Raw genomic sequence first — 12,072 nt, forward strand, 5'->3', positions numbered from 1 at the left:
CATAATGCCCATAGATTGTGAAACAGGATGTGGCATTTCACAGTTATCACTAGTAAAACATAGGTGAATATTCCTCAGCATTGCACATTTCATTGTCTCACAACTATTCCAGAAGAACGATTTTCTCATTGTGTGAAGCTTCTGTCAGCCCTCATATTCATGCCAAGACATAAGTGCCAATATGAAAACTAATTTGGAGTGCCATTGCAGTTGTCAAGGAGGAGGCAGGCACCAGTTGTGGATTCCAGCTAAAACAACATTTTTAGTTAACATAATCCCCTCAGCATAGATTAAATATCTGCATGAGGATCTTGGATGACACCAATTATCTCAATCCATTTCAAACTGGCTTCAGGTCGGGATACGGAGTGGAGACGGCCCTGGTCACTTTGATCGATGATCTCCGTCTGTGCATTGACAGGGGAAGTTTGGCCCTGTTGGTGCTCTTGGACATCTCAGCAACCTTCGATACCATAGACCATGGTATCCTTCTGGAATGCCTGAGAGAGTTGGGAATTGCTGACTCTGCTTTGCAGTAGCTACGTTCCTACCTCTCGGGCAGATTCCAGATGGTGATGCTGGGGGACAGTTGCTCCTCTATGAGAGAGCTGACATCTGGCGTTCCTCAGGGTGCCATTCTGTCCCCCATGCTGTTTAACATTTACATGAAGCTGCTGGGTTAGATCATCCAGAGACATGGGGCGGGGTGTTATCAGTACGCTGATGACACCCAAATTTATTTCTCTATGTCTCAGACTGTTTCAGTGACCAAGGAGGGCATCTCCCCCCAGAATGACTGCCTGAAGTCGGTAATGGATTGGATGAGGGAAAATAGACTTAAGCTGAATCCAAATAAAATGGAGGTACTTGCAATAGGTAACCCCAATCCAGGTATGGAGATAAATTCGCCAGTTCTAGATGGGGTCACATTTCCCCTGAAAAACTGCGTCTGCAGCTTGGGGGTGCTCCTGGATTCGTTGCTTCAGCTGCCTTCTCAGATTGATGCGACAGCCAGGAGTGCCTGTTATCAGCTTTGGTGATACGCCAGTTGCGCCCCTACCTGGAGCAGTGGGACCTAGATACAGTCATACATGCTCTAGTAACCTCTTGTCTAGACTTCTGCAATGCGCTCTACATGGGGCAACCTTTGTGCCAAGTCCGGAAGCTTCAATTGATACAAAACATGGCAGCCAGACTGGTCGCCAGAAAATCCAAGTTTGACCATATTACACCTATTTTAAAATCACTACATTGGCTGCCTATTAGCTTCTGGGTACAGTACAAGGTACTGGTTATCACCTATAAAGCCCTACATGGCCTGGGTCCAGTCTACTTGAAGGAATGCTTCCTCCCATACAATCCTTCCCGTACACTCTGATCCTCCGGGAAAAACCTTTTACAATCTAGAAAAAACAGACTGGTGGTGACCTCCCAGAGGTCCTTCTCTGCCATCGCTCCAAAAACCTGGAATGACCTGCCGGAAGAGATTCGCCAATTATCCTCACTCAAGGCTTTTAAAAAGGCGACAAAAACATTTCTCTTCTGGCAGGCCTTCCCCGATTGATAATGTCCAGAACCATTTGAATCCCCCTCCTTTTATTATTTTTCTTTTATTATTTTTATTATTTGCGGTTTGTTTTTGTTTGTTTTTGTTTTTTAAATTTTTGATGTATTGTTATGTGCTTTTTAACCATGTTTTACTGTTTAATTTTATAGTTGGGAGGGAGGGTTGGGCCGGGGTCTTGTGGGGCTTGTTGTTTTTATTATTGTGTATTGTATGAGCTTTGTTGTTACCCGCCTCGATCCTCAAAGTGGAAGATGAGGGATATAAATAAATATTTATTGTTGTTGTTGTTGTTGTTGTTATTATACTACATATGTGTTCCTAGAGAATGCCAAACTAAAATGTGAAGAATGCCCTCTCTCATTGTTCCAGCAGAACTTCAGAAAGCAACAGTAATCTTGTATTATTATGTGGTGTTCTTTCTTTTTGCTATCTTAATTTTTAACTTAATTTTAACATATAATTGTGTGTTAAAAGCAAAAAAAGAAAAAGAAAAAGAAGAGGGAGATTATTTTTTAAAACATACATTCTCCTTCCACATATGGCTTACAGGTTGCATGATGGATCAGAGTACTACTTTGCTGCACCTTCTCAGAAGCTAATGGAGGACTGGGTGCAAGCATTATGGGGTATGTTCAGTGGACTACATCATTCAATGTGCAAAACATTTCTTCATTACCTCACCGCAAAATTTCTTCCACTTCTTTCCTTAGAATGTGTCATCAAGATGCTTGTGGATTAATTAAATATTAACAGAGGCAAAAATAAATCAACATACTGATGTTTTGATACATTTCTAGATAATGTATTGTCAATGAACTCATTTTGAGTTTAGAAATGAAACTATATTACAGTACTTTATTATCTTTTATCCCTATGACATTTATCTTCTTGAAGAGTGCCATAGTATCTGGCAATTTTCTCCAAACGAGTTTCTAGACACATCAAATCCAGTGAGGCCTCAGCTGATACCTTGGATATCTACAGCTGGAGGTTCTGCTGAAGGACAGATTACCAAAAATCTCCTTCCAAGGTATGCTTTGATCCATCATAACATTTCATTTATTGTTCATGTTTAGTTTGCTGAATCCTCAGAAATATGTCAAATGGCTTGCAAGTGCTTTGGATGAATAGATGTGCCAATGACCACATACTCCTGGAGAATCAGAAATAATGACAATGTGTAGATGTTGCTAGGAAACTTTGCTGTGGAATTTATTTAAATCAGGAATGCCAACTGTCTTAACATCTACACTTACTTCTGGAAAACAGGTTCATATGTGAACCAATTTCTCCAACTGAGTTTATATCACCAGTGAGAACCAAACCTATTCTTGTCAGATATCCTAGATGAATTTGACTGTATAGTTAAGCCTTAGGCTTACTTTTATACAGAGAGATAGGTGTAACTTCAGATACAAGTGGAACTGATGCTAGTTTGAGCACTGGTTACCTTTGGTTGATAAGAACTTAGGACTTTTTAAGAAAAAGCACTGTTCCCACATCAACAAATGAGAAAAAACTGTGTTTCACTGCATATATTTTTTGCTGTTCAGAAGTGTCAGATTGAAAGGCAGGAGTTGTGAAAAGATAATATAAAAGATGATGAATTCTGATTTTCCTATTGTTTTAATTGTTTGAGGGGAGTTTTTCATTATCTTGAAAGTATAGTTAAGGGGTATAGTTTGATTTAATTTTAATTCTTTCCTTTATACTTTCAAGAGCTTAAGGGATATAGATAGTTTTAATTTTAATTCTTTCTTTTATACTTTCAAGAGCCCTGGTGGCACAGTGGTTAAATGCCTGCACTGCAGCCACTCACTCAAAACCATAACCTTATCAGCTTCGGCGGATACGCCAGCTGCGTCCCTACCTCAATATAGGCAACTGGGATGCCAAAACAGGAAACAGCAGATTCAAAGATTGTAAGAAAAATAGGCCTAGCCAGGGGGACCTAGAAACAGTGGTACACGCTCTGGTAACCTCTCGGTTGGATTTCTGCAATGTGCTCTACATGGGGCAACCCTTGTACCATACCCGGAAGCTGCAATTAGTGCAGAATATGGCAGCAAGACTGGTCACTAATACATCTAGGACCAGTCATATAACACCGGTCTTAAAAGACCTACATTGGCTGCCTATTCGCTTCCGGGTGCAATACAAGGTGTTGGTTATAACCTATAAAGCCCTAAATGGCTTGGGCCCAGGGTACTTAAAGGACCGCCTCTCTCCGTACAATCCGCCCCGCACACTCAGATCCACCGGGCAGCATTTGTTAAGAGTTCCGGAGGCTAGATTGGTTAACACCACTAGAAGGGCCTTTTCCATCTCGGCCCCCACCCTCTGGAACTTGCTGCCCATTGAGCTCCGTTCAGCAACCTCCCTGGCCCAATTTAAGAAGGGGCTAAAAACATTCTTTTTCAAGCAGGCTTACCCCTGATTCTTTGACCTGAGAGTCCTCTTCCCCCCTCTGTCAGTTGTTTGTGATCTGGCACAAGTACTGTTTTAATGGTATTGTTTTTATAAATTGTATTGAATATTGCTGTTAACCGCCCTGATGTTCCGAAGGGCGGTATATAAATAAAGTTATTTATTTATTTATTTATTTATTTATTTATTTATAAGGTTATGAGTTCAGTACCAGCGAAGGGCTCAAGCTTGACTCAGGCTTGCATCCTTCTAAGGTCGCTAAAATTAGTACCCAGATTGTTGGGGGCAATTAGGTTACACTTTGTAAACTGCTTAGGGAATGCTTAAGTGCACTGATAAGTGGTATAGAAATGTACTTGCTATTGCTATTGCTATTCATATCTACATTTAACAAATATCAAAATTTTCAAAAGAGCTCAGTTAATTTCTGTGAATACTCCTGGTTGACAGGAGAACTCCTTCATTCAAGGTTACACATGAAAAGAAGCCTATTCAAAGTTTTCATGAAATAGAAGGATTGCCACATGGTTTTAGTGTAACTTTTGCCCAAACATCTGAGGACTCTGGTAATAAAACAAACTCTGGTAATACTTTTCCCTTTTTATTAAAATTACAGTATATTTAAGGGGAACAAAATTGGATTTGATAGAAATGGAAATATGCTGTGGTGTATATCAAATTATTTTGCCAAATATTGGTGCGTTACAGACCTCCCCTTTCCCCGGTGTATCGGGGCCTCAGCTGCCACAACGGCAGCCTCCGAGGCCCCAATCCACCGCTTTCCAGGCCGCGAGGAAGCGGCAAAAGGCCACTTCACCACGGCCTGGAAAGGGGTGTCCTTGGGGCCTCAAGCCCCGAGGACACCCGATGGCGGCGGGGAGGAGGAGAAAGGGGCCGCTTGGCCCCTTTCTCCTCTGCGTCATTGGGTGCAACCATGTAAAAGCTGCACCCAGTGACGCAAACCTGGAAGGAGCTCTGAAATGGAGCTCCTTACGGGGCCGCAGAAAGGGCGCTCTATGCGCCCTCGCGCGGCCCCACTACGTCACAGCTGCACCGCCCTGTTTAGAGGCAGCGTAGTCGTGACGTCGTAATGGCGGCGGCCGTGAGGAATGGCCACCGCCATTTTGTGCATGCTCTGCGCGTGCTAGGGTTGGGGGCGTCTGGAAAGGACGCCCCTTTCTAACCCTAGCACGCGTGGAGCGCACACTTTTAGGCCCATCTGTAACGGGCCATTGTTATCTGGTGTCCAGCCTTTTTATTTATTCACATTATTTGGTGATATCAGTTCAGTTTTGTTTTAAAACAGACCACTAGAACAACACTGATTATTTAATATTAATACTTGTATTGTTTTATCTCATACACACACACACACACACACACACACACAAGCCAATTTGAGCTTGGGGTGTAAATCTTGGTAAATTACATTCTCACTGGTAAGAACTGATAATTTTACAATTTTTCTTCTCACTGTGAGAAAGTAATCAAAAACTGCGCAAGTTCTGAAGACTATGCACTTTTCAGGACTTATTTGATGCAAAACAATGTGGTTGGGTTGCACAGAAAACAGTGTTTTCTGCATGGAAATGTTGTTTTCTTCAAAGAAAATCCTGTTTTCTGTATAGGAAATATGTTTTCTATGCAGAAAATTACATTTTCTTCATAAAAGGTACATTTTTGTACAGAAGTCATCCTGAGCTGCAAAAATTCATCCCCTTCTGAGATTTTTCTTTCCAAGGTTTCCCAACACATGTGAAATCCATTTTTAAAATATTGTCAAAATATTATTTCCATTTCTACTTTGAACACAGTTTATTGTGGGAAACTGGCATGTAAAACAATATAAAATACATATTTGGAAATATTTTCTTAGTAGCTACATGTACATTTTAGCTATTTTCTGGAGGCAATTCACAGGTGTCCTCTGAGTTCCATATACACTATTAGTATAAAATTTAATTATATAATCCTCACTACTTCACTCATTATAAAAAGATTAATACGGTCATGGAGAGAGGTGGAGATGTTTGAAAAAATGTTGAGTAAAAGTGTTTCATTCTCCATCAGCTATCTAAAGCCTTATTGTTCAGATGTAAAGTTGCACACTAGACCCATACAAGTTGTGACCACCAGAAACTTGTTGTGGCCTGCCAATTGCTTGGTAATGCCACTCATTATGCAATCCCAGGCCAGCAGTAAAAGCAAGATTGGATTGTGGGCCACCATACAGAGCTGCATTTAGTTTAGTTGGTAACAAATTGAGAAGACCTTGTCTAGAACAAAGACTATGAAGCAATATTGCCTTGCACAGTGTAATTGAAACTCCCTCATTATTGACAAGTAACTTGAACAGAATAGTAAGGAATGGAATCTAGAACTGTTTCTAGTGTTTTAATGGTAGATTTTACCAATCACAAGATCATTAATAACTATTTCAGATGTTTCTTCTATGACCTCCACAGAGTCTGATCCAGCAACTATGTTGAAGCCCAATCTGGCAGATATCTCTCAAAGCCATCTCAAACTGCAGCCTTATCCTAATAGAGAAAACAGCAAAGAAACCTGCGGGCAGGATGACCAAGGTAACAGCAACAGAGAAACAAAGAGCAGGACTAGATACTAAATGAAGTCATTAATTAATTATATCAGTTTGAAGAGATGGTTACACTGGTGTTAATATAGTACAATATCATCCAAAATCCTTAAAACAGTGATACCAACCACAAAATAAATAAGCTTTCAAATCTCCACTGGCTTCTTCATCAGCCAAAGGTGTTAAAAATCTTATGGGGCAAGGGGAGATGGTGATGTTAGAGTCATAGGCCTACATTTTGTCAAGATTTTATTAGTTAAGATGGTACAGAGGGAGATCCATGCCCCCCTATGATTTTTAACACTTGCGTTATGAAGAAGCCAGTGGAACTTCAAAAACTTGCATAATGTATTTTGTGCACTTTGGTTGGTCTAATTAAATTATCACTATGTTTGTGGGTTTTGGATGTTATTGTACTTTGCTGTTGGGCCAATATGGCTACTCTGGATATGTTTCCAGTTTAATACAATTCATTTTCCTACAGTAAAACATGCCCTGTGAAAAATATAAAAACACACTTCAGAAGTTTGCTTCAACAATTCAGTGATTTTTTATTATATTTATAGGACATTGCCTTTATAGTTGCCACATGTGGATAATAAATAAATAAAATAAAATAAACATTTTATTTCTATCTCGCTTTTTGCCAGGCAATCAAAGCGGCGTACAACAGGTTAAAATACATCCATATATACACAATACCCCCCTTAAAACAAGATTAAACAATGTAAGATTAAAAACTACATATTAAAACCAACTAAGCTAAATAAAATCATCATGGGCAGAGTTCGCTGGATGGGAAGTCTTATTTGTGGCCGAGCATTTTATTCCGGGAAGGCTTGCCGGAAGAGATCCGTCTTAATGGCCTTTTTAAAGCTCTCTAGATTGGTAATTTGACGGATCTCGTCCGGCAGGCCATTCCAAAAGTTGGGAGCAGCTGCAGAGAATGTCCTCTGGGAGGTCGCCGTCAACCTGGTCTTTAAGGGCTGTAATAAATTCCTCCCAGAGGACCTGAGCGTATGGGGCGGATTGTGTGGAAGCAGGCGATCCCTTAGATAGAGTTCTCTGTGCCCCTTTGCCCATTTTCTATACCTTAGATGAAGGTGAGAGACTGTGACTTACCTTTCAAGAGATGGCTAAGACACCTCTAAGCCTCAACCAACATTGCTCCTATTTTGTACTCTCTATGGCCCCATTCCCACTGGCTTATAAGGCGTTTCATCATCACTAAGGCCAATGCTCTAATAGAATGTGATGGTATTAGATCAGATAACTACTGAATCCCTATACACTGGGTTAGGCATTAATTAAATTTAACCCTTGCAGTTTAATGTTAGGATAAGCACAAAGAAGTAATCCTGCTGGGAGAAAAATTGCTAGAAATAGGTTGTTTCAAGAGGGCATGTAGAAGTTCACCACCACAGTTCACCACTCCTTCCCATCTGAGGCTCATAAAGTATTCTAAACAACATATCTGTGCCCCTTATATTGGAGTCAAATTCACTCTCTTCCATCATGCATAGTTCATCTCTGAGAAAGGGTGGAATGTGCAAACCAAGAAATTGGGAAATTGATATCTTGCATAGGAAACATTTGTAAAAATGTAAGGAACCAAATTAAGACAAATTGTGAGAAATAAGGCTTGGCTAGGTATTTCACTAAATTCTTGGGAGGAAAATAATGACTTGAAAAAGTCTGACTCCAATTACACTGCCTCTGCATTAAGTTCCTTATTGTTTTCATTACTTACTTGGCCTTTCTCCCATGAATTCTTACAGCCAAATCTACCATAAGATCTGCAATGCATTCCATAAATCAGCTCTGCATAATTTTATGTCAGTTCCATAACAATTTCTACTGAAACCGCTGGACTGGAATCCAAGTTTATATAGTGAATACTTTGGGGGAAGGTCTATGGAGTTCTTTTTTCTTTTTCCCTGATATACATTTTGCATAATGGAAATCCAGTCATAGAGCTAGCCCTAGCCCTAGGGCATCTCATCACTGATTGTGGTTTTTCTTAGTAACTATGTCAATACATATCTTTTTTATATAATGCTATTGTGCTCCTTTATGCAATACTATTATACAGTGGTGTATTCAAGTCTTTTACTTCAAGTCTCAAGTCCTTGCAAGATACTTTCAAGTCAAGCCTCAGGTCTCCAGCCTGGGAGCCAACTTTAACAGAGAAAAAAAAAGGTGGTGGCTGTGTGTGTATGGGAGGAGTGGAATTTCAGTAACTAGAAAATCAAGAAGATGTGCACAAAGTTGGGTAAAGATTACATTTTAGAAAAACAAGGTCTGCTCAAAAACATGTCCTCACTGCACATTGGAGGAGTCTTGTAAAGTTTTTCCTAGGAGCAGCTTCCTGTACAGTAAACTTAAAGTGCCACTTCTATCATGTGACTGATAGGCAAAAAGCAGTGAGATTAAAACATTGTTTAAAGGAGTAAACCCAGTTTCTGTTTCATAACATTTCTGGATGAAGGTAAGGCTATCAAACCAATTATTAAAAATATAAAAGTCATGAGTCGAGTCAGTGTGTCAATATTGCTGAGCTGAGTTCAAGTTAGGTCACTGAAGTGACCTGAGTCCAAGTCAGTCGAGTCAAGTCTACATCACTCTTATTATACTTTGCAGGCAGAAGATCCCAATTCACCCTCTACATCTCTAGGTAGGGCTGGGGAAAATTCTTGTCTTGAACCATGTTGGTCAGTGTTAGACCATAGCAACCATTTTCTCAATCTGTCTATAGATATTGTTGGATTCCAACAATATCTGAGATCAATATGTTTCCCACCCCTGGTGTAGACAATACTGAGGAACAAAGACAAATGGCCAGACTCTCAGTAAAGCAGCTTTTTGTATAAGTGTTTACAAAACACCTAAGTGAAAGGACACTTGAGTGCTGGATTAAATTAAGACAGAAAAATGCTGATAGGCAGGATATTTGCAAGATCTCAGGTAGTACTTTTTCCCTTTATTAATACAGCATATATTATTGACAGAAATGGAACTGACAAATAAAGAGATACTTTAAAAATAGATAGAACTCTTTCCCAGTCCTGTTGCTTAGGATGCAGGGAGTTGGACTCGGTGGCCCTTGCAACACCTTCCAACTCTAAGATTTTATGATTCGATAAGTTCAGGTTCTAGGGACTGATCCTGAAAATTTATTAATGTAAGACACACACCCTACACTGACCTTTAGTTATGACATTCATTAGAGATAGTGGGAAGTGTCAATGTAGAATTAAGTGATGGCAACAGATCTGTGAAAGTGCAGTAGTGGAAATATTTTGTTAAATAATTCTCTAAGAATATTTCTGCCATCCTCATTTTCAGCACTGAAAAAAAAACAATTCTTTTTCAGGAGCCAAAGCTGAACTCACAACAACTGAATTCAAAAAGAGCTTTGATGAACTCCAGTCCCCAGGAGTAGAAGAACCAGAGCCAGATGTAAAGAAACAGAAGAAAAAAAGAGAGAGGAATGTCTTTAAGAAGTTTTTTACCAAGAAATAAGATCAGTCAAAGAAAAAGAATATTCCAGTTGTCTGGATATGCAAGGCTCTTCTCTTCATGCCATCCTATTGCCTTCAGGTTTTGTTAAGACACAAGCAGAAGGGGAGAGATCGTTTTGTGTTGGGTATGTATTCCAAACAAAAACTACAATGAAACAGTGCCACTGCCTATAATTAAGCACAATTATCATTTATACTGCACGCTGTAGAGCATGTTAAATTGTATGCATGTGAAGGCCATAAAAATGAAATTATAGGATCTGGTCAATTAAAAGTATCTCATATAACTCCCAGTGTGCTCATTATTTAGCAGAACTATTGCCCCCTCCTCACAAAATTTGCACATCAATGGCATGAAGTTGCCTCCATGAGTGAAGGGTTTGCTGAGGGAGGGGACAGTTTCTAGCCCTGCCTCCAGCTCCATGGGGCTTCCACAACTCCAACCCTGGCATCATCAGGTTGAACAATCCCTCAGATGCACAGTGAAGATAGAAGCTTTGACTCTCTCCTCCAAATGGTCCCAGTGTTCCTGCTGCTATTACTGATGGGAGAAAAGCAGTCTTGGTTGGGATCACTGGATATGGGACAGGCTTTTCATCTCTGCACAAACAGACCACTGTTTTCCCACTGTTAAATCACAGTTGGGATGGCTAGCAGTGTGGAAGATTATAGTGTCCCCCACCACACAACGATCCACAGCAGTGAGATGATTGCTGGAGGATGATAGAGGCTGTAACCTAACCTAGAATTCACTGGCCAGAGAAGGGAAGATTCAAATCCCCATCCCTTCCTGCTGAGAATAGACAGCCTCAGACTTTTCAGGAAGCCCATTTTGTGGTCAGGGAAGGAAAGCAAAGGCAAGGTACCATGTTCACTGTGCTGATGTGGCTCTGTCTTTCCCAGAGTCTCACCTGTTTTGGGGGGCTATCACCACCAGCAGGAGGGAAAGTGGCCCATTAGCATTGGTGCAGTTTCTTGAGCATGACCAGTGGAGGGCAACCAAAATGTTAAGGGTCTGGAAACCATGCCCTATGAGGAGAGAGTTAGGGGGCTGAGTATCTTTAGCCTGGGGAAGATAAGATTAAGAGGTAATATGATAGCCCTGCTTAAGTATTTGAAGGGGTGTCTTATTGAGGCTGGAGCAAGCTTGCTCCACAGACTAGGACACATAGCAATGGATTCAAACTACAGGAGAAGGGATTCCATCTCAACATTAAGATGAACTTCCTGCAATAAGAACTGTTTGACAGTGGAACACGCTCCCATGGAATAAGGTGGAATTTCCTTCCTTGGAGGTTTTTAAACAGAGGCTAGATGGGAGTGCTTTGACTGTTTATTTTAGCAGGACAGCGGGTTGGACTTGATGGCCCTTGAGATCTCTTCCAGCTCTATGATTCTGTGATTCTCAGAAGCAAGCCCTAAGCAGGGAAAGGTGATGTTTTCATTCATAAATTTCAGGAGCTCATAAACCTTCAGGCTTTATTGCAGCAAATTAGAAAAGCAACAGCAAGACATGAGCCACAAAAAAGAAAAAGAAGCAGAAGAGCAACAGCAAGAGTGACAGTGAGGAAGCGAGTGAATGGAGGCAAGCAATAGTGGCACTACCATGGGTAAAGGATGGCAGCAAATGGAACAGGGTCCAGGAGTGGTCAGAGCCCTTATGAGACCTAAGAGTGTGTCACTTGGTTTGAGTTGGAAAAGGGGAAAGCTGTGGCAGCTAGGTGGGCTCCAGACACCACAGGAAGGAGAGCAGCAGAGTACCTACTAATGCCCTCCCCACCATCTCAGTAGCCCTTTATAGGGGCTCTTAATAGGGCAAATGCAATACCCTTTCCTGGAGCTTCTGAATCAAGGACTGAGAAGAAAGGGGGGGAGGATCCAAAAAAACACTCAGAAGGGCACACCAGCAGCAGCTCAGTGGCAGCAGTGGCAGCCCTTCCCTACCCCCACCCACAGTACCA

At 40.9% G+C, this 12,072-nt stretch overlaps 1 protein-coding gene across 1 annotated transcript in view; it reads left to right on the plus strand.

Annotated features, from left to right (window-relative positions):
* SPTBN5 (spectrin beta, non-erythrocytic 5) overlaps nt 1–10,416 on the plus strand; it is a 155,573-nt gene extending 145,157 nt beyond the window's left edge. The window contains exons 67-71 of the mRNA XM_089523147.1: nt 2,117–2,193; nt 2,462–2,597; nt 4,445–4,578; nt 6,460–6,579; nt 9,964–10,416. Of these exons, the coding sequence (XP_089379273.1) occupies nt 2,117–2,193; nt 2,462–2,597; nt 4,445–4,578; nt 6,460–6,579; nt 9,964–10,112 (616 nt within the window). The 3' untranslated portion in view covers nt 10,113–10,416. The remainder of the gene's footprint in view (nt 1–2,116; nt 2,194–2,461; nt 2,598–4,444; nt 4,579–6,459; nt 6,580–9,963) is intronic.
* Nucleotides 10,417–12,072: the final 1,656 nt, after the last annotated feature.

The sequence above is a fragment of the Sceloporus occidentalis genome, unplaced genomic scaffold (assembly GCF_023333645.1).
Source record: "Sceloporus occidentalis isolate IW3139 unplaced genomic scaffold, rSceOcc1.0.p SCAF_4, whole genome shotgun sequence".
Lineage (NCBI taxonomy): Eukaryota > Metazoa > Chordata > Lepidosauria > Squamata > Phrynosomatidae > Sceloporus > Sceloporus occidentalis.